The 22,048-nt window shown below is 41.2% G+C and overlaps 1 protein-coding gene across 4 annotated transcripts in view; it reads right to left on the reverse strand.

Annotated features, from left to right (window-relative positions):
* Window positions 1-13,347, reverse strand: part of USP32 (ubiquitin specific peptidase 32) — a 218,412-nt gene extending 205,065 nt beyond the window's left edge. For 2 of the 4 annotated variants that reach the window (XM_021929123.2, XM_009190403.2), the window contains exon 1: window positions 13,084-13,347. In XM_021929123.2, coding sequence (XP_021784815.1) covers window positions 13,084-13,141 — 58 coding nt within the window. In that variant the 5' untranslated portion in view covers window positions 13,142-13,347. Of the gene's footprint in view, window positions 1-12,460; window positions 12,660-13,083 lie in introns of all 4 variants that reach the window. The other 2 variants (XM_009190404.4, XM_003912864.3) reach the window with 2 other exon arrangements.
* Between the last annotated feature and the right edge of the window lie 8,701 nt (window positions 13,348-22,048).

Raw genomic sequence — 22,048 nt, forward strand, 5'->3', positions numbered from 1 at the left:
ATCCAGAATGTATAAAGAACTACAACTCAACAACAAAAAAGCACACATCTCAATTCAAAAATGGGCAAAGGATTGAACAGACATTTCTCAAAAAAAGACATACAAATGACCAATAGCACATAAAAAGATGCTCATTAGCATTAGCCATTAGGGAACTAAAAATCAAAATCACAGTAATACCATGTTATACCCATTAGAATGGATGGTTATTAATTGAAAGAAAACAGAAAATAACAAGTATTGGATAGAGAATATGGAGAAAATGGAAGGAGTACTTGTGCATTGCTGGTGGAAATATAAAATGGTACAGAAGCTGTGGAAACCAGTTTAGCTGTTCCTCAAAAGGTTAAATATAGAATTACCATATGACCCAGCAATTCCATTCCTAGGTTTATACCCAAAAGAAGTGAAAGCAGGACTCAAACAGATATTTGTACACCAACGTTCACAGCAACATTATTCAAAATAGCCAAAAGGTGACAACAACCCAAACATGTACCATCAACAGATGGATGTACAAACAAGATGTAGTATATACAAATTATTCAGCCAAAAAAAGAAATTAAATTCTGCTATGTACTACAACATGGATAAACCTTGAAAACATTATCCTAAGTGAAATAAGATAGGAAAGGTCAAATATTTTATGATTCTACTTACATGAAGTAGGCGAATTCATAAAAACAGAAAGTAGAATAGAGGTTGGCAGGGACTGGGGAAAAAAAGGGATACAGAATTTCTGTTTGGGATGATGAACAACTTCTGGAAATGGATAGTGGTGATGGTTATACAATATTGTGAATGTACTTCACGCCACTAATTGTACACTTAATAGTTCAAATGGTAAATGGTATGTTATATATATATTACCACAATAAAAATAAAATAAATTGGCAAAGCCAGGGGAAGGTGGGGGAGAGCTATGTACATACCTGAGTTTGTGAAGATCAGACAAAAATTCACATGAACTATTTTGAAAGTGTTTTACAATAATCCTAATAAGACATAGCTGAAAATATAATACTGATCATGACTAAGCCATATTCCTATTACAGTCAGAAATCATAATTTAGTACAATTTTTTGCTTTCTCAAAGATACGAGAAAAAGCTGCATACATGTATTTGTATATTAGAAAAATATACCTTTTAGTAAGGGTTTCACAGCAATGCAAATGTCAAAGTAGCACTAGCACAAATTAAGACAAATAGTTTTTTAACTATTAGGAGATAACTGTGAAGGACTTGGTAAATGTGAAAACTTTGAAAAGCTGAAAAATCCATCTGTAGTATTTTGACTTCACTCACATAGGGAAATGCACAAACATCTACTACATTCCAGATATAGGGACTCAGGATACTAAGATAAACAGAAAAAGTCTACTGTTTCAGTTTAGCTTATCCCTGCCAGGATCACAAGAGGCACTAGTTAAGAACAGACATTTTGGGGGCATTTTCAAATTCTCAAACCGACACAAATACATGAGATGAGCAAAAGTCTTCTAAATTACACTGTAACCTACAATTGTCTATCTTCTAATAAATTCTTCTAACATATAGAGAACTGCTGTGTAGTGCAGTTCTCTGAGACTTGTAATTATAAACTTCAGTCACATTGCTATAAACTTCCAAATTAGGAGTTCGAAATATGAGCCACATGTTACTTAACATTCAGAAGACATATAAATGAAAGCAAAAGGTTATGGCTTAAAAGAAAACTAAATAAGAAATAACTATTGATTTTTAAATAGCAATATATCACAATCATAGACACACCAATAACTGTAACCATATGGTTCTCTCAATCATCAAGCATACGCTAAACACCTATTTGTGCTTAAAACAGTCCAATGTGGTTTTTAAAAAAGGTTACTCTTCAAGCAGCTTTCAATCTAGTTGGGAGAGTAAATTAATACACATAAAACATGTTTTATTTACGTACATATGTATGTAAAAATACTCAAATACAAAGGATGCAAATGTAAGAATTCAAGGGAGACAAATAAATTCAGGAAAGCTCCAAAGAAGGTAAGATTTAGGCAAAGACCAGAAGGATAGACAGAATTGAAAGGGAATGAACCCTTCATAATCTAACTTCATCTTGCCTTTCCAACACATTGTACAATACAAAATTATTAGGATAAAAGCAGTCTATGGCCATACCAACCTGAACATGCCCAATCTCATCTGATCTCGGAATAATAAATAAATTAGAAAAAAGGCTGGGTGCGGTGGCTCATGCCTGTAATCCCAGCACTTTGGGAGGTCGAGGTGGGCGGATCTCTTGAACTCAAGAGTTCAAGACCAGCCTGGGCAACACAGCAAAACCCAGTCTCTACAAAAAAACACAAAAATTAATGGGACATAGTGGTGCACACCTGTAGTCCCAGCTACTAGGGAAGCTGAAATAGGAGAACTGCTTGACCCTGGGAGGTTGAGGCTGTAGTAAGCAGTGAATGTGCCACTGCACTCCAGCCTGGGTGGCATAAAAAGTCATTCCAGATAAGAGAAACCACAGAAATATGAAATAAGAAGAGCATACTAATTAGCCCACTTAGTGCTTATTGTAAAGAGGTTAAATATTTTACACAGGAATACATGTCAAATTATATAAATTACATGGGAGAAAAAAGGCTCCAAAAATTGCATGGAATTTTGACATGACTTTACAATGTACTCTATTCATACCCACTACTCATTTGCTATTTGAGAGAAATGTCTCAGAACCAGTTAAACCAAGGCTCACCTTCAAAACCAGGTGGGCACCCAAATTATAACACAAATTAGAAATTTGTGCTTGTCCTTGCATATAAGGCTGTTTCATTTTTCCTTCATATTTACTACTGATTGCTTCATGGATTCAGATAATTTTAGAGCCAGGAGGCATTGTTTATAACCCAAATTTTACATGTTTACATTCCTGAAACATTTGAGTATTTGCACAAATGTCATGAGACAAACAAAATCTACTCTGTGGAAAGCAGTTTACCAGACTATTACTGGTAGTTGTATTCTGTCAGCTTTCTCCTTTAAGGAGAACGCACAGCACTAGGTAGTCCCATTATGTCAACATTTTAATAAGGCCAGGTACTGTAGCCCACACATGTAATCCCAGCACTTTGAGAGGTCAAGGCCAGAAGATTGCCTGAGTTCAGAAGTTCAAGACCAGTATGGGAAACAACAGTGAGATTCCCGTCACTACAACAAAATAAAAAAATTAGCCAGGTGTGATGACGCACATCTGGAGTCCCAGATACTTGGGAGGCTGAGATGGAAGGACTGAATGAGCGCAAGAAGTAGAGGCTGCAGTGAGCCATGATTGCACAACTGCACTCCAGCTAGGGTGACAGAAGGAGACCCTGTCTCCAAAAAAAAAAAAGGTCTTTATCTGTTCCTTGGACTATTTGCCACCTACTCCTCCAATTCATTCTTTATATGTCCAATAGAATAATCTTTGAAATGCACCTCTAGTCATTTTACTCAGATGTTCTTCTTCAGTGGAAGGTACCTATGCCCTATGGTTTGAAGTCAGTTGTTCCGGCATGGCAAGCCCTAGTAGTTTCTATGATTTGGACCCTGTCTGAACACTGTGTACCCTTGCACATGTTGCTTTCTAGATCTTGAAATGCTCTGCTTCTCCACAGGTTCCCCCTCGTATCTCTCCTCTTACATAAACTGCACAAATCTTACTATATAGCTTGACTGAATTTTTAGGGATGCATCCAAGAAATTATCATGCAAAATTAAAATACAGAACATTTCCAGCACCCCAGTAGGCTCTCTCCTGTTCTCTCCCAGCAGTCAATACCAACCCTCAGAGGTCACCACTATTCTTTCAACACAAATTAGTTTTGCCTATTTTTGAACCTCATATATACAGAGTAATGCAGTATTTACTTTTTGTGTGTGTATGTGTGCATGGTGAACTCATTTTTAAGACCAAATTTTATGCATCTTCTCTGTGTAGAAAATCCTGACAAGATTATTAGTGTCTTGAAATTAGGGCCAGTATATGATTTTTATTTCCAGAGGCTGGCATACTGAATAATCTCACCAACAAACTGGCACATATCTTTCTCCTTGAACTACCTGCCTTGCTAGATCCTTATCTGTCAAAACTAAGCCCAGATGTCAAGTTCTCTCAGAGGCCTCAGCCAGTCAGCACAGTGGCTCATGCCTATAATCCCAATGCTTTAGGAGGCTGAGGCTTGAGGACAGGATTTTGAGACCAGCCTGGGCAACGTAGTGTGGCTTCGTCTCTGCAAAATTAAAAAAAAATTAGCCAGGTGTAGTGGTGCACACCTGTAGTCCCCACTATTTGGGAGGCCTGAACCACCATGCCCAGCTAACAGTACCATTTTCATAACAAGCCCTGTATTCCCACCTGATTCTAAACTATGTGTATATATCATTGTAATAAAAACAAAAACCAAAAGACTAAGAAAAGAGGGAGGGAAGCATCAGCCATGGAACATAGGAGAAAAAGAGTCTTAGACCAAGAAAAAAAAAGTTAATCATAAAATTTAATTTAAAATCACCTGGATTATTTAGAACCAAGATAGAGCTCTGTGTGTTGAATTTTATATAACTCTGTATAACACTTTAAGCAAATAACTTTCCAACTCTAACTTCACATACAGCAGTAGGATAATACCTGTCATCATAAATGAAAAGTACATGAAAGTCATCATATAAAAATGATTATTTCATATAAAAATTAATATAAAATTATTAAATTTTATATATACCCAAAGGAAATTCTCAAGTGTTCATAAATACAATACTTACCCCATACTAATCTCTCAGGAATTTATTTACCAGCTTCAAGTATTTGAACTAAACAGACAAAACTACATAATATAATTAAGACTTTATTTTTAACTATCATTTAAAACTTTAAGCACAGGCTGGGTGTGGTGGCTCACGCCTGTAATCTCAGCACTTTGGGAGGCCACGGCAGGTGGATCACAAGGTCAAGAAATCAAGACCATCCTGGCCAACATGGTGAAACCCCATCTCTATTAAAAATACAAAAATTAGCTGGGCGTGGTGGCTTGTGCCTGTAGTCCCAGCTACTCAGGAGACTGAAGCAGGAGAACTGCTTGAACCCAGGAGGCGGAGGTTGCAGTGAGCCGAGGTCGCACCACCTGCACTGCAGTCTGGGAAGAGAGACAGACGTTGTCTCAAAAAAAAAACAACAACAAAAAAACTTTAAGCACAAACTTTTTAAAAGCTGCTGAAAGGAAAAGAAATTTTGAGGTGGATACATTTAGTATAACTTGATCCCTGTCTTTATTTTTTACCCCCCAACCTTACAAACATGAAAGCTCTCCACATCTTCTCTCCATCATTTATACATTTATACATTCATCCAGACATCCAATATTTACTGAGCACTTAAAATACATTAGACACTGCACCTATCCTGACACTGGGGATTCAGCAACAGACCTGACAATAAACATGATAATTACATATTATGATAAAGGCTGTACACAAACTGTTCAGAATATTGCACAATAGTGATAGACAAATACCACTACATATGAGGTGATAAAAGAAGGCATCCTTGAGGCCATCTGAGCTGTGGGCATCAGATACGAGAATGAGCCAGACGTGTAAAAATTCGTAGTCTTTCCAGGATGAGAGAAAGTGGCAAATGCAAAGGCTGCAAGCCAGAACAGTTTCCAAGAACAAGAAGATGGCTAGTGTAGCTAGTGTATAGGAGGCAAGGGGTAAATTACTACAACTGAGGTTGGAGTTTTAAGTAGGGACCAAATTATTTACAGCCTTGTAGACCATTATAAAGACTACATTTTTAAAAATCAATTATAGACTTTAAAGAAAGGAATAACAAGATCTGATTTGGATTTTAAGAATACACTGACTGTGGGAAACTACTGCAGTGTCTTGGAGCAAAAGACGGCAGTGGGGACTAAAGTGCAGGCAATTAAGCAGAAGCTAACAGACTAAACTGAATACCAAACTAATAAAACTTGGTGACAGATTCTAACTGGAGATAAGGGGATATGGTCAGAAATGAGAGAAAGGGAGAAACTGAGGATATCTCTAGATTTTTCAGTATAGTACTTGGGTTGCAATAGTGATGCCATTTGCTGTCATGGGAAAGACTAGTGAAGGCCTATCTTGATAGAAGGATCCTTTCCATAATGGAATCTCTCCAGACCCTTTCACAAGTCATTACCAAAAGGCAACCACAGCAAACGTTAAAAGGCTTTTGCCACAGGATAAGATGCTGGGACAACCAAGCTTCTTTATAGAAATGAAAGACACTGGAGAACTTCCTCTATAAAATCTCATTTTAGCATAGTTTTGCTTTTAATGCAGTCCAGTGTCTAGTATCCCAAGAAACATGTTATAGGCAAGGTTTCAAAACATCAGTTCTCCTGAATCTTATACACGAGATGGCGAAGAGCTTAAGAATTCCCTAGGCCGGGCGCGGTGGCTCAAGCCTGTAATCCCAGCACTTTGGGAGGCCGAGACGGGCGGATCACGAGGTCAGGAGATCGAGACCATCCTGGCTGACACGGTGAAACCCCGTCTCTACTAAAAAATACAAAAACTTAGCCGGGCGAGGTGGCGGGCGCCTGTAGTCCCAGCTACTCGGGAGGCTGAGGCAGGAGAATGGCGTAAACCCAGGAGGTGGAGCTTGCAGTGAGCTGAGATCCAGCCACTGCACTCCAGCCTGGGCGACAGAGCGAGACTCCGTCTCAAAAAAAAAAAAAAAAAAAGAATTCCCTAGGCCAGGCGCAGTGGCTCACGCTTGTAATGCCAGCACTTTGGGAGGCCGAGGCAGGCGGATCACCTGAGGTCGGGAGTTGGAGAACAGCCTGACCAACACGGAGAAACCCCATCTCTAGTAAAAATACAAAATTAGTCGGGCATGGTAGCACCGTGCTTGTAATCCCAGCTACTTGGGGGACTGAGGCAGGAGAATTGCTTGAATCCGGGAGGTGGAGGTTGCAATGAGCCAAGATTACGCCACTGCACTCTAACCTGGGTGACACAGCAAGACTCTGTCTCAAAAGTAAATACATAGGCCAGGCACAGTGGCTCATGCCTGTAATCTCAGCACTTTGGGAGGCCAACATAGGTGGATCACTTGAGGTCAGGAGTTCGAGACCAGCCTGGCCAACATAGTAAAACCCTGTCTCTACTAAAAATACAAAAATGAGCCGGGCATGGTGGTAGGTGCCTGTAATCCTAGCTACTCGGGAGGCTGACGCATGAGAATAGCTTGACCTTGGGAGGCGGAGGCTGCAGTGAGCCAAGATAGTGCCACTTGCATTCTAGCCTGGGCGACACAGACTCAGTCTCAAAAAAAAAAAAAAAGAAAAGAAAAAGAAATAAATAAAAACAAATTAAAAAGAGCCTTATGGTAATGAATACTATATCCCTAATAAAGAGGGGTGTTAATGGAAGGCCTTGAATACTGGTCATCTTTGAATAGATATGTCTTAGGATAGATTGCTGACTATAAAAGAAAATTCTCTTCTATTGCTGCATATCTCACACACACACAACACAAAAGAAACAGAAAGAACAATAAACACTTGAAAAGCTAGTTTTTATCAGGCTTTTGTATCAATAATTAACTACATACCTCTAACTTCCAAGAGTTCTTTATTATTAAATGAGAGGACTTATTGGAATGCAGAAAAGACATGAAATTGCTCAACTTAAAAACACAAATATGTCATGAGGCCCAGAAAGCAAAAGCAGAGGCATAAACAAGCTCTCAAAAGAGAAGCCATGCTTCCTGGATACAGTATGAAAAGAACTGTCAGTCCCACCTTAATCTTCTCAGTATACTATCCAACTACTAATTTTTAGTCCATAAATTTAAAAAAATCCCTCCACCACTGCAGCTGTTTAACATTAAAGCTTCTAATTCAAACTCTCAGTATTACTCTAGTGCTGCAAAAACAGATTTTTCTATAGTGACAACAAAAATAATAACTTCTCTAACTTTTCCAGTGATCCAAGTATATAATCAAGTGTCAAAAATCTTCCCTTTCTCATCCTGAGAAAATATCTGGCTATTGGTTGGGCATCACAATCCCAACTCTAACTTCCTTACACATCTTTCTGGAAGGCAACTCTGAGTGCTGTCACTGTAAAGTCTCACTAAGCACAAAGAGAGACAATGAACAAGAAAAAACAAACAAGAGCTGTCCAGTTTGGTAAATGTGGAGCTCACTAACCAGCAAGTGATGTCACCTCATTTTGCTCATCCCCCAAAATCCAGAGTTCATCAATATATTTATCTCCTCTTTGTCAGTGACACACCAAACTTACGAACTGAAGATTAGTGAGGTGAAAACAGTGAAATTAGTGAAACCATGAGATCTGTGAAAACAGCACCTTTGTAACCACTCAGGTGACTATATAAGCAGACTAATTAAAAACTGCCCCATTTTTCTCCTTTACAAATAGTCAGATCTGGCTAGGTATACTTTTAAAAGGCTTAACTGAAACCAACAATTCCAAACTAATGCTAGAAAGTTCACTGGTGAATTTTAAAAATTCATAGGAAGGTAAAATAAGTGCTTTAATAAGGGAGATAAGTACTGCAGCCCAGAAGGTACTGACTGTGAAATTCAATTTCCATGTATAGAATAATACATTATGCTAAACCAGCTAACATCACATCATAGGTAGCATAAATGTAATGAAATTTTAAGATTAATACTGAGAAATTGGAGAACAAAATCTTAGTTGGGAGTCATTGTTTTAAAGCATCTTAGATTTGGTGGATAAGCAAAATGAAAAGTACTAAATTGTCAACTGTTACATGCTTAATTATTCCACTAGTAAACACAACTACCTGTAAGTGACTATATTGAGCATACACTATAAAATGAGCATAGTGCTAGTGGCCCTTCCAGGCCATCAGAGAAAACATACACACTCTATATTCCCATAGCACTTTCTCCTATAGCACTGCAGCACTTATTATACCATAAGCTGATCATTTATAAATGATATGCATATATACTACTTTTGAACATATTATGTGCATTATTAAACATATACAAGTTAGAACTATAAACAGAATTTCTAGTATTTTATTCCTATCCTCTATGAATAGGCTTACATTCTTTGATACAACAGCTTACAGTGAGATTACCTCCCAATAAACCCATCATAAGTTGAAAATACCATTAAGTCAAAAATGTATTTAATACACCAAATCTACTGAACATCATAACTTAGCCTACCTTAAACATGCTTAGAATACTTATATTAGTATAGTGTTGAACAAAATAACACAGTAATGTGTTGAAAAATCTCATGTAATTTATTAGCGTACTGAAATATGGTTATTAATACTATTACGGTTATTAATACTAAATATTAATACTGTACTGAAATATGATTTCTACTGAACACATATAGCTTTTGCACCATCGTGAAGTTAAATTGTAAGTCAGGGATTATCTATATGCACTTAGTGGAGATCACTGAACCAAGCTATATGATCCTAGAGAGAGGGGTCTTGGTTATCCATTTCCTTAGTGCCTAATTCACACCCAGCCTTTAGTAAAAATCTGCTGAATTAGTACCCTAGAATTTAAAATATAAAAAAAAAAAATCTGCTGAATTAATGAGCAAAAGGACATTTTAAAATATGAATCCATAACATAACTTTTTGACACACTATAGTTCACTCAGCTACTAAGCGCAATATAAATGCCAGATTTTAAAGAAAGGAATTAGAAGAAATTCACCCACTGTATTTTATTACTACAATTTAAAAGTTAAGAATCATTTTAATTCAGCTGATTCTTACACACACATACACACACACACACACATCACCTTATAATCCTGTTTCCAGAAAGACGAAAGTAAGGACAGAGGAGCAGATAAGACAGAAGAATTAAAAAACTGGTAAAGATTTTTAAGATGTCTTAGAGTTCTAAAAGGATCTAAAATGCAACTCATCTTTCACTGAGTGCTTTTTGAATGCTGTGTTCCACACATTTAAAATACACTTTTAAGAATACACAAGACACAAACTTAGATGCAACAAGGAGGTGAAATAAAGAGATGAAGAACATGCTGCTCAAATTTCCAGTATCCGCGAAGTACAAGTATACTTCCTTAGAAAACACACGTAATATAAACAAGAGTCAAGGCTTTCCTGGTGTTTTACTCAAGATATTGAAGAAAGATATACTCAAGCCAAAAGATAAAAGTTACCACTAATACATCTCCCTACCAGTGTTTAAATGTACACTTTCAGAAAATGTTAAGGTTTAGATAACTGACAAACAGTCTAGCTAAAATAGCGTGCAAAAACCAATCTTCCTAATTTCTAGGTGCTTCTAAAATGTAACTGAAGTCACTAGACTGCCCTTCCACTCAGGCCCAGTGTTATCTGTCATTAACATAACACTTTGTTCCCAAGGCCCCACTTTGCAAGATAAACTGCCTGCAATTCCATGTTTGTATGTGGTAATATATGCCTATTTTTTAAATACTACCTAATCGCATCTAGGCATTATTTAGCGTTCAATAATTTTAAGTAAAGCCAAGGAGACAAGTATTTCAGTAGTTTTGTCAAGCTTGTTTTGCACACACTGGACTAATGTGTGTTTGTCAAATCCTATCTACCCGTACCCCCATTCATTTTACACAATATAAACAAGTAGATGAAACCAATGAATGCAGGTTTTAGCAACTATTTATATTATTCAAGTGCCCAAAAGAGGTTCCAAGCCATTTTTAGCTCTATCAAAAGCTTCTGGGACCAGGCACAGTGGCTCACGCCTATAATCCCAGCACTTTGGGAGGCCGAGGCTGGTGGATCACCTGTGGTTGAGAGTTCAAGACCATCCTGGCTAACATGATGAAACCTCGTCTCCATTAAAAATACAAAAAATCAGCCAGGCGTGGTGGCATGTGCCTGTAATCCCAGCTACTGGGGAGGCTGAGGCAGGAGAATGGCTTGAACCCGGAGGCGGAGGCTGCAGTGAGCTGAGATCACGCCACTGCACTCCAGCCCAGGAGACAGACTGAGACTCCGTCTCAAAAAAAAAAAAGCTTCATAAACTCTTTCTGTAATCTTAAATTCTATATTAAAGTCTGACATTTACTAAACAGTACCATGCTTAAAGAAGGGGGCTTCTGGTTTACATTTAGAAATACAATTTTATCAACTTGCTGCTCTCTTTTGCTTTAATTTTCCTCTAAAGCAAACTGGTAAAACATAAATTCATTCCAATAGTTACAAATAAGCTCTTAACAAATATTTTGCTATCTCTTCAAATACATGTGTTTTAAAATTTAACAGACACTGTATAAGAAATTGAACAAAAACCTTCCAGTTAGATCAGTTTAAAACGCAATTAACTTCATTTGTATTTACAAACGTACAATCCTAGTTTGAAAGGAGATTAAGCAGGCTAGAGCTGAATACAAGTTTAATTTTAGAATTTCTCAATGCCAGGTACATCACTAGTATTCACACCCTCAAACTTAAGAAACACTTCTGAACCTTGAAGCTGTAAATCAGTCTGACTAATGTCCTCTTTCATACCATGTAAGCCATTGCCTAATTGACGCCAGACCTGTCAGGCTCAACAGCATCCCGGAAATAACTAGCCTACTAGAGCTGGAAACACATCAAGAATTTGGAATATTTCTCATATTGGGGCAGAGAAAAAAGTTCAAGTGAGATTCTCCATAAAAACAATCATTATACTGTTCCACAGGGCGAAAAAAAAAGAAAGACATAAAAGGCATATTTGTGTTATTCTGGTAAATCCACCACCACCAATACATCTCAATTCTGTATCTTGCGGTCAGGTGATGGTTAACTGAACTTATCCCTCTTCTTCCTATATACGAACAAGAGTTCCCTTCTCAAGCCTCATTTTGAATACATGTCTCTTAATCTAATTTCCATTTTATATCCTTAGCTACTAAAACCACCTGGAGCATGGCTGATTTCTTGACTTGGAAACCTGTTAACAATAATGCCTAGCTCCTAATCTTCTTAATGTTTTTTCACTTCTTACCAAGAATATCCATTAAATGTCTAAAAGAAATACAAGCATGCACAGATCTACACACACTGAAATCCCAGTCACGAAAAATTAAGACATTCCAGCCATAAACTGTGCAACAAACACTTCAGTTAGTGTGTGCTTTAGTGAACACGGACAGCGGTATCAGAGTGAGTGGTAGGGGGTTGGGGCTGCCAACAATATACTGTGCCTCAGAGCCAATAAGCAGCAGGCCGGGACTGGCAGCCAGGCCAGTCTCTAAAGGGAGCTTTAACACAATATCCGAATGCTGGACTTCCCAATGCCATTTCACGGAGAGGGATGGAGCGAGAACTGGGAATCAAGTGCAGTCAAAGGCGCTGGTCAACGTCGGAGGAGATGAAACCTAAGACAAGGTCTGGTGGCAACGCCAGCTGTCCAGTCTCACCTCAAACACAACTTCATTTCAGATCGTTCTTATCAAAGTCAGCCGCTCAAACGGTGAACGGGGCAGAAGTGGATGGCCACAGCCCCCAAGAGGCAGGCATAGGCCCTCGGAAAAGGCAGGGACTCCCCAGATACGAAGGGGCTTCCAGTAGCAGGGAGGAGCGCTTTTCAGCCGCTTCCTCGCCCCCTTCCAGCTAAGCCTGTTAGGAACGAGGTTAGGATGTTATTGGAGGTTTTTATGAAGGAATGATAGGAGAAAATGGCAGTGAAGGATGAGGGGGGCTGGAAGGGCTGGAGCCGCCCAAGAAAACGGGGAGAGGAGGACTTCCCTGGACACATCCAGGATCACAACGCCACCAGGGAGCACGAGCACTGCCCTGCCAACGCCGATCCCGATCCCCCTCTCTCAGGGCAAGCTTCGCCCCTTTCCATACGGCCCTAATTCCCATACGCTGCTTCCCACCAGACCTCTCTCCCCCACCATACTCCCCAAGGCCGGCCGCCTTTCCCTTCCGCCTCAGGCGCCCCACGCCCTCAACCTCCCTTCTCCTTCCCAGTCACCCACCCTCCGGGCTGCCCGTCGCGGGCCTCCCAGGCAGCTCGCCCAGACCCCTCCCCCCTCACCTCTCCTCAGCGCCTCCTCGTAGCTGAGGAATCCGATCCGTGACTCCTTGGCACCCATGCTCCCCTCATCCCCTCGGCAGGGGGTCGGAGCCTGATCTCGCCCCCACCCCCCTCCCGCCTTCTCCTCGGCGTCCCTGGGTGACGGTGACGGTGTCGGCGTCCCCCGCCCCCACCTCCCCCCACACTAACAAGTGCGGCTTCTGCCCCGGCGGCTCCTCCCGGTCGCCGCCACCGCCTCCATGCCGGATCACGTGACGCGCTTCCACCCCGCCCCCTTCCCTCCCTCCTACTCCGCCCTTCTCTCTCCTCCCTCCCCTTCCCTCCTCACGCCCTCCTCCCACCCCCGCCCCCTCCCGCCAGCTCCGCCGAGGGTCACGGGACCCGAGCCCGGAGACTGTTCCGGGTAATGGCCGCCCAGGGCCGCATGCTCCGCCCCTCCCCAAGCTAACCGCGCGCAGGAGCGGCGGGGAGGGGGACGCATCGTCGCACGTAACGCATCGTCCCACCTTGCCGCCAATCAAAGCCGCGCGCCCCGCCCGGGCGCCTCCGCCGGCGACGGGGGGTGGTGACTTCCGGGGCGCTTGAGGACGCCCCCCTAACCCGCCCACACGTTCTGGCTTTCGGCGGGTGGGGTCTGAGCAGCTGACGGTTAGTGTGGCGGTGGCCGGGACCCAACATGGAAGACCGTGGAGTCTTAAGGAACGGGGTTCTGAGGGATGCGGCATATGGCTCAGGAGAGAAAGGAGTGGGCAGGCAGGGAACTCCCAACGTTAGGGACGTCTTTGACTGGGAGGGCTTTGTGAAAGGAAAGGAGAATCTCAAGGCTTTCCTGTGACAAAAGAATGCTCACTCCTAGCGGGAAATCCCTGAGGAAAGTGGACCTTGTAACGAAGTGGCTCTGCCTTTTCGGGACATCTCGCCCGCCTGGCCCACCTTCTCCGCCTGAGCCTGCCTCTTGTACACATTCTCTGGAAAGCGCTGTTCAAAAGGCTTATCCTCTCTCCCAGAGTTTCTGGAGGGCTACAAGGCTTAGCGTTGGGGTCGTTTTAATCTGTGGTAAAACATATGTAACAAAATGTACCATTTTCACCATTTGTAAGTGAGTTCAGTGGCATTAAGAACATTGACATTGTTTTGCGTCCATTGCCACGTCCCATTTCCCACCGTTTTTCATCTTGCAAAAGTGAAACTCTGTGCCTATTAAACGGTAACTCCCCAATCCCCCTCCCACTGGGGCCCGTGGCAACCCTTGTCCTACTCTTATCAATTTCACTGCTCTTAAGTATTTTCTCTGAGTGGAACTCTGCAACCTTTCTCTTATGTGACTGGCTTATTTCACTTGGCATCGTGCCTTCCAGGTTCATGGTGTGGCAGCATATGTCTGACTCTCCCAGTCCGCCTCTCCACTTCCCAAAGAATGAAAAGCAGGGATGTGAACAGCTCTTCGTGCGCGCGTGTTTATAGCAGCATTATTCACTCATTATTATAGAGCCAAAAAAGGTGAACACAACCTATAGGGAGCCATAAACGGAGAAACCAAATAGGGTCTATATGTACCGTGGAATTATTATTTAGTTCCTTGATTTTCAACTCTATTTAGTTTGCTTTAGTTAGTCTTCAACCTAAAAGTCACTGAATAAAGCTTCTGGAAAAGGAAGCAATATTGAAAAAGTAACCATTTGGATTAGATTAGACCCAAGGTGCCGGTTAGGTAATTTAGGGCCAGGGAAAGGTTATTAGTTCCTAAAACCAACAGATTCTAATATACCCTGCTAGATAAAGAAGGTAATATTCTGTGTTTTTCTTTTCTTTTCTTTTTTCTTTTTTCTTTTTTCTTTTTTTTTTTTTTTTTTGAGGCGGAGTTTCACCCTTGTTGCCCGAGCTGGAGTGCAATGGTGCGATCTCGGCTCACCACGACCTCCGCCTCTGTGGTTCAAGCGACTCTCCTGCCTCAGCCTCCCGAGCAGTTGGGATTACAGGCATGCGCCACCACGCCCGGCTAATTTTGTATTTTCAGTAGAGACAGGGTTTCTCCGTATTGGTCAGCCTGTTCTCGAACTTCCGACCTCAGGTGATCCGCCCGCCTCGGCCTCCCAAAGTGCTGGGATTGCAGGCGCGAGCCACCGCGCCCCACCAATATTCCGTGTTTTTCTACTCACCTTTCCTGGCAAACCAGATCAGCAACATGGCATTAATCACAGTGCTGCCCTTTCCAGTTCACTGTGAGGCGGTTAATTTTAAGACCTCAGATTAGCTGCATTACTGAAAGGCCATGAGTCAGGGGGTTGGGAATACATTTCAAAGCCTTTAATTTCCAGGTCATTAGTTCGGTATAGACAGACATCAGGCAAAACACCTCAGTCATCTTCAGCCTGCAGAGTGTGAGTTCCGAGTTAGATTATCGTAATTAATGGGAAGTGAATCTTACGAAAGGGCCCAGCTGTAAGGGAAGAAAACCCTCAAGAGTTCAATTGCAACATATACTACGCATTATTACTGTCCTAAACAGTCAGTACCTACAGATGGCTTTGCTATACAAGGGATAGGCTTGGGTGTTGATCTACCCACTTGATTTGCAGTGGAGCTGGGAGCAAATTAATGTATCTCTTTGTGGCACTTGCCCCACTTGAAAGATAGGACTAGAGTTGCAGCTTAGCTGCTTTCATGAGATAGTAAATGATTTACAAAATACTCAGGAAAGAATAGAATATGACCTCATGTGTCCTTTTCCGTGCATTCTAAGAGATACATTGGGCTATTTTGTTACGGTGCAGATATCATAGACTACTTTACACAAACCTAAATGGTATATCCTGCAGCACACCTAGGCCTGTTGCTCCCAGGCTACAAACCTGTACAGCATGTTGCTGTACTGAATACTGTAGGTAATATTTTTTTTTTTTGAGACGGAGTCTTGCTGTGTCACCCAAGCTGGAGTGCAGTGGCGCCATCTCAGCTCACTGCAACCTCTGCCTTCCAGGTTCCAGCGATTCTCCTGCCTCAGCCTCCTGGGTAGCTGGAATTATAGGCACACACCCCGCCCGGCTAATTTTTGTATTTTTAGTAGAGATGGGGCTTCACCATGTTGGCCAGGGGTCTCGAACTCCTGACCTCAGGTGAGCCACCCACCTTGGCCTCCCAAAGTGCTGGGATTAGAGGCATGAGCCACCACGCCTGGCCTACTATAGGTAATTTTAACAATGGTATTTGTGTATCTAAACATAGAAAAGGTACAGTTTAGAAAACAGTGTAATCTTACGTGACAACCATCATATATGCGGTCCTCCTTTGACTGAAACACATGACTGCAGCGCATGACTGTATGAAGTTATTATAAAGTAAGATTTACAGCAGTACTAACATGAACTTTTAAGATTTCCTCCTTAAGTTTCAGGCCTGGCATCCCCTAAGGCCATAAAAATTTCCACTCTGTGGATTAAGCACTTCTAAAAATTGTGAGTTGAGATAGCAGACTAGGAAATACTATTTCTCCTTTGTTTGAGTTAAATTATGCATATTATTGAAGCCAGTGAAGCAGATAGTTATGTCTGATGGGAATTTTAAATGTTAAACCCAGATTAAAACCTGCACTTTGGTTTGTATTACACAGTAGCAGGCAGCGAAATGTTAAACATCCCTCTAAAACTTAAAATTGATATAGTACTTAAGTCTAATAATGTAGAAAGTCTGAAGTCTACTTGTCATGCTGAAAGGAATTCTATTAATCATTTCGTTTGTTCAAGTTTATTATATTTAACTTAATCCATTGAAGAGTTGGCCAGCCACCTCACTTTTAAGTACTCAGGTGTACTTAGGAAACCATTGCTTTAACTATAATTACATGCCTGCAAAAGGGTTATCCATATAAAGATTTAATGCATAGGAGATTGGCATGTAATTTCTACTTCCAATTGGGCAACATAAATGACAGTGTTCCTCAGTTTGTACTCACAGAGAAATGACATAAGAATAGGACAGTCATTTTAGTACTTGCCAAAGAATCTTGGGTAAGCTAGAGAGAGGGAGGTCAATACAACAGAGGTGGAAAAGCACCTGATTTATGTATAACTTCATTGCCACAACGTGAGACCAACACTCTACGAAGTGTGACTATGCATTAAGAGAATTGATTTTTCAGTATTATGGACTTGTTACCTTACAGTAAAACAATATGAGGATGTGGTTACGTGTATTGTATTTTTATTTACACTAAAGCACTTGAAGCTTTTTGGGGGGGGGACAGGGTCTTGCTTTGTCACCCAAGCTAGAGTGCAATGGCACAATCAGAGCTCACTGCAGTCTTGACCTGCCAGGCTCAAGCAGTCCTCCCACCTCAGCCTCCCAAGTAGCTGGGACTACAGGCATACACCACCACACCTGGCTAATTTTTTATTTTCTGTAGAAACAGAGTTTCACCATGTTACCCAGGCTTGTCTCAAATTCCTGGGCTCAAGTGATCCACCTGCCTTAGTCTCCCAAAGTGCTGGGATTATAGGTGTGAGCCACCACTCCCGTCCCGAAGCTATTTTTGTACAAGTAATACATGCTCATTTTCCATCAGTACACAAGTATATAATGTAAAAGATCACTTCCAAAATATTGAAAGAATGACTAAAACTACGTCATTCTGTAATCTGCAGGTAAAGAAATTTCTCCTTTCTGTTTATCATTCTTTTAAAAGTGCTGGCTGGTCACAGTGACTCACACCCTAACTGTAATTCCAGTGCTTTGGAAGGTCAAGACAAGAGGATTGTTGAGGCCAGGAGTTTGAGATAAAAAGTGCCTAAAATTGGCAACATTTCAACGGGAGCCATCCCCTAAGAGTTTAAGACACACAAGATTCCTACATTAAAACTATGACTAGTAAAAAAATTTAAAAAATAAAATTAAAAAAATAAAAATAAATAAAACTATGACTAGGAAAGAAAACATTAAGATAACGACTTTTAACTTAGACCTACCTTGGAGATTCTCTTTTAGTTTTACTACAATCTGTGGCAAACAAACTACTCACTGATTGTGTGAATTAAAGTTTACCCTATGTTATATTCCTGTATTGCCCTTCTGTACTCCAACTGCAATGAAGTTATATTCGTATCTCCTTCAAATTAATAGTTTACAAAGGTTAGGAGAAGGGTCTTATGGACAGTACCACCAGTGGCTGCTTTTTCTTCCTAAGCTCCTGAAAAAATCAAGTAGCATCCTTTCAGTTCTCCTTGATCTCTTTACTTCTTCCCATGTGGCAGCTGGATTGTACACTTAGGCCAGTCTCTTTCAGCAAAATACAAACTACAAGCTTGAGAATAAGTACATCACTTGAATTCTAATCAGCAATTAAAATGCATAGAATAATACAGACTCCAACTTTGAACACATTAGAATATACCTTACTTCAGTTTCTAGATAATAAATAACATTGTCAAGTCACTTAAAGACCAGTTTATCATCTTGATATGCTTTCTTAGATATTTGAGAAATGCCAACTCCTGCTGTGTACCTTTGGCTTTGATTTCTTCATCTTGTAGATGAGAGATTTAAAGTCAATCAGGCTTTTTCCAGTTGTTTAAGAGACAGGATCTCTCTCTATCACTTAGGCTGGAGTGCGGTGGTGTGATCATAACTCGCTGTAACCTTAAACCCTGGGCTCAAGAAATCCTCCTGCCTCAGCCTCCGGAGTAGCTGGAACTACAGGTGCACACCACCACACCTGGCTAATTTTTTAATTTTTTGTAGAGACAGGGTGTCGTTTTGTTGCCCAGGCTGGTCTCAAACTCCTGGACTCAAGCGATCCTCCTGGCTGGGCCTCCCAAAGTGCTAGGATGAGCCACCATGCGTAGCCACCACACTGCCTGTTAGTACAGTGCTTCCATTCTGTTTTGCACCTTTTGCTGAAATACTGGTCTGTTGTTTTTCCAATTGTCCTCCATTTTGGACCCCAGGCCTCCTTTTGTTCAATAACTATTATCCTGATACTCAAAAAAATTCTGAGACAGAGATGGGCCTGCCTACCTATAGGTATTTAATAGTTAGCAATTGTGGTATAATTTGAAAACTCAAATTTTCAGAGTTTTACAGTGGGAGTGAGAATGGGGTTAATCATTAGAGTCTTAAAAGGAGCTAGGAAATGCACCATGTGATTTATGATTCTAGGTGAAGATAAAACGTTTTTGCATGGTGGTAGTAACTCAACAATTAACATCTTTAAAAATCCCAATATTTTCTTCCAAACGGATTTGAAAGCTATAAAATAACATTTGGTTAAAATTGTTTTGGCAGGCCAGGCAAGGTGTTTCATGTCTGTAATCCCAGCACTTTGGGAGGCCAAGGCAGGAGGATTGTTTGGGCCAAGGAGTTTGAGACCAGCCTGGGCAACATAGAGAGACTCTGTCTCTACAAAAATAAAAATTAAATAGCCATCTAAAAAAAATCTTAAAAATTACCTGGGCACAGTGGTGTGCCTGTGTAGTCTCAGCTACTCAGGAACCTGAGGTGGGAGGATCACTTGAGCCTGAGAGGTAGAGGCTACAGTGAGCTATGACTGCGTCACTGCACTCAAGCCTGGGCAACAGAGTGAGATCTTGCCTCAAAAAAAAAAAAAGAAAAAAAAAAGGTATTTTGGCAACTCTGTGTAGTCACTGGTGTTCTGGTGAGAGGGAAGCAAAGAGAATCAAATGTGGGTTTCTTAGAAAGAGGAAGGAAATTCATGTAAGAAAGAGGAAGTTGGCAAGCCCCTCACTCATGCCTATTTAACATTTTCCCACTACCCTAACAATTGAGTATAATTGCTGTGAAAACTTCATTTTAATATTCATAAAGCACTTTTTGTGTGCTAAATCCTGAGGAATACAATTTTTTTTTTTTTTTTCAAAGTTGCTTAGCCAGGTACAGTGGCTGGCCAGAAATTACACTCCCATATGTAATCCTAGCACTTTGGGAGGCTGAGGCAAGAGGATTGATTGAGGGCAGGAGTTCAAGAACAGCCTGGGCAACATTGCAAGACCCTGTCCCTACGAAAAATAATTTTAATTAGCTGGGTGTAGTGGTGTGTGCCTTCAGTCCCAGCTACTTGGGAGGCTAAAGTGGGAAGAGCACTTGAATCCAGGAGTTTGAGGCTGCAGTGAGCTATGATCATGCCAGTGCACTCCAGCCTGGGTGACAGAGCAAGACTCTGTCTTTAAAAAATGAAATAACAAAAAGAAAAATCTCTGGAAAGTACTACAATACAGGATGTTATGGGAACTTAGAGTAGGGAGAGGTATTAGTCCAGATTGAAGGAGTGGGAGGAGGGCAGGAAGCCTGGGGAATGTGAATCTTGAAAGATAAATAAGAATTCAGACATTCATTTACTCTAACAAATCCACTGTGCCTACTCTGTGGCAAGCATTGTTCTAGGCGCTGAAGATACAGAATTGAGCAAAGTAAAAGTTCCTGCTCTCGTGGAATTTACTTTCTAGTAGGAAAAGAGAGACAAAATAAGTATAATAGTACATCAGTTGTTCAACAGAAAAAAAATGCCCAGGAAGGAGGCAAGAAGTGCTGAGATGAAGATTGTAATTTAAAACTAGAATGAGGCTGGGCATGGTGGCTCATACTTGTAATGCCAACACTTTGGGAGGCCAAGGGGGAGGACTGCTTGAGTCCAGGAGTTTGAGACCAGCCTGGGAAACAAAGCAAGAGTCTGTCTCTACAAAAACAAATTTTTAAAAACCACAAAATTTAGCTGGGTATGGTGGCATGTGCCTGTAGTCCTAGATGCGTTGGAGGCTGAGATGGGAGGATTGCCTGAGCCCAGGAGGTCGAGGCTCCAGTGGGCCATGATCCACCACTGCACTCCAACCTGGATGACAGAGCAAGACCCTGTCTCAAAACAAACAAAAAAAATTAAAGTAAAATAAAAATAAATAAATAAAAATAGAATGGTCAGAGAGAAGCAGAAAGGGTGATATATAAGCCAAAATTGGAAGGAAATAATGGAGCAGACCTTGTGGATATCCAAGGGATGATTGTCCGAGGACTGAGGCAAGAGCACTTCTGCCAGGTGTAAGAGCCAGCAAGGAAGCAAATGTGCCTGGAACAGTGAGAGTAGGGGATGGGGTCAAATCCTCCTTAAAGACTTTGGCTCTTGCTCGCAAAATCAGAAACTGTTACAGGTTTTGGAATGGAGAAGAGATCTGTCATATTTATTTATTTATTTATTTATTTAGATGAAATCTTGCTCTATTGCTGAGCCTGGAGTGCGGTAGTGTGATCTCGGCTCACTGCAACCTCCACCTCCCAGGTTCAAGCAATTTTTCCCACCCAGCCTCCTGAGTAGCTGGGATTATAGGCGTGTGCCACCATGCCCGGCTAACTTTTGTATTTTTTGTAGAAATGGGGTTTCACCATGTTGGCCAGGCTGGTCTCAAACTCCTGGCCTCAGGTGATGCACCTGCCTCGGCCTCCAAAAGTGCTGGGATTACAGGCGTGAGCCACGGCACCCAGGCTGTCATCCATTTAAAAAAGATATCTCTGCCTGCTGTGTTGAAAGTGGACTGCAGTGAGAGAAGAAGGGACAAAAAGGCAAACACAGGGAGACCAATTAGGGGGCGACTGCATTAATCCAGGCGTGAGAGTTAAGGGGTGAGAGGTTAGGTCCCAGATATTATTTTGAAAGAACAGCCAACAGGATTAGATTGGGATGAATGAGAGAATATTTAAAGATGACTCCAAACTTAGTGACCTAAGTAACTACTTCAGAATTGCTACTCACTGAGATGAGGAAGACAACAGGAGGAGGAGGTTTGTGGGTCAAGATCAGAAGCAGAGCTTTGGACGTTTTACGTTTGAGATGTCTATTAGACATCCAAGTGGATAGGTTAAATAGAGAGTTAGATATTTAAATCTGAAGTTAGAAAAGGTACAGGCTGGAGACATAGGTTGAGGAGTCATTAGAGATTGATGGTATGAAAGTTGTAAGACCAAGATG

This window comes from Papio anubis, chromosome 17 (genome assembly GCF_008728515.1).
Source record: "Papio anubis isolate 15944 chromosome 17, Panubis1.0, whole genome shotgun sequence".
Taxonomy (NCBI): domain Eukaryota; kingdom Metazoa; phylum Chordata; class Mammalia; order Primates; family Cercopithecidae; genus Papio; species Papio anubis.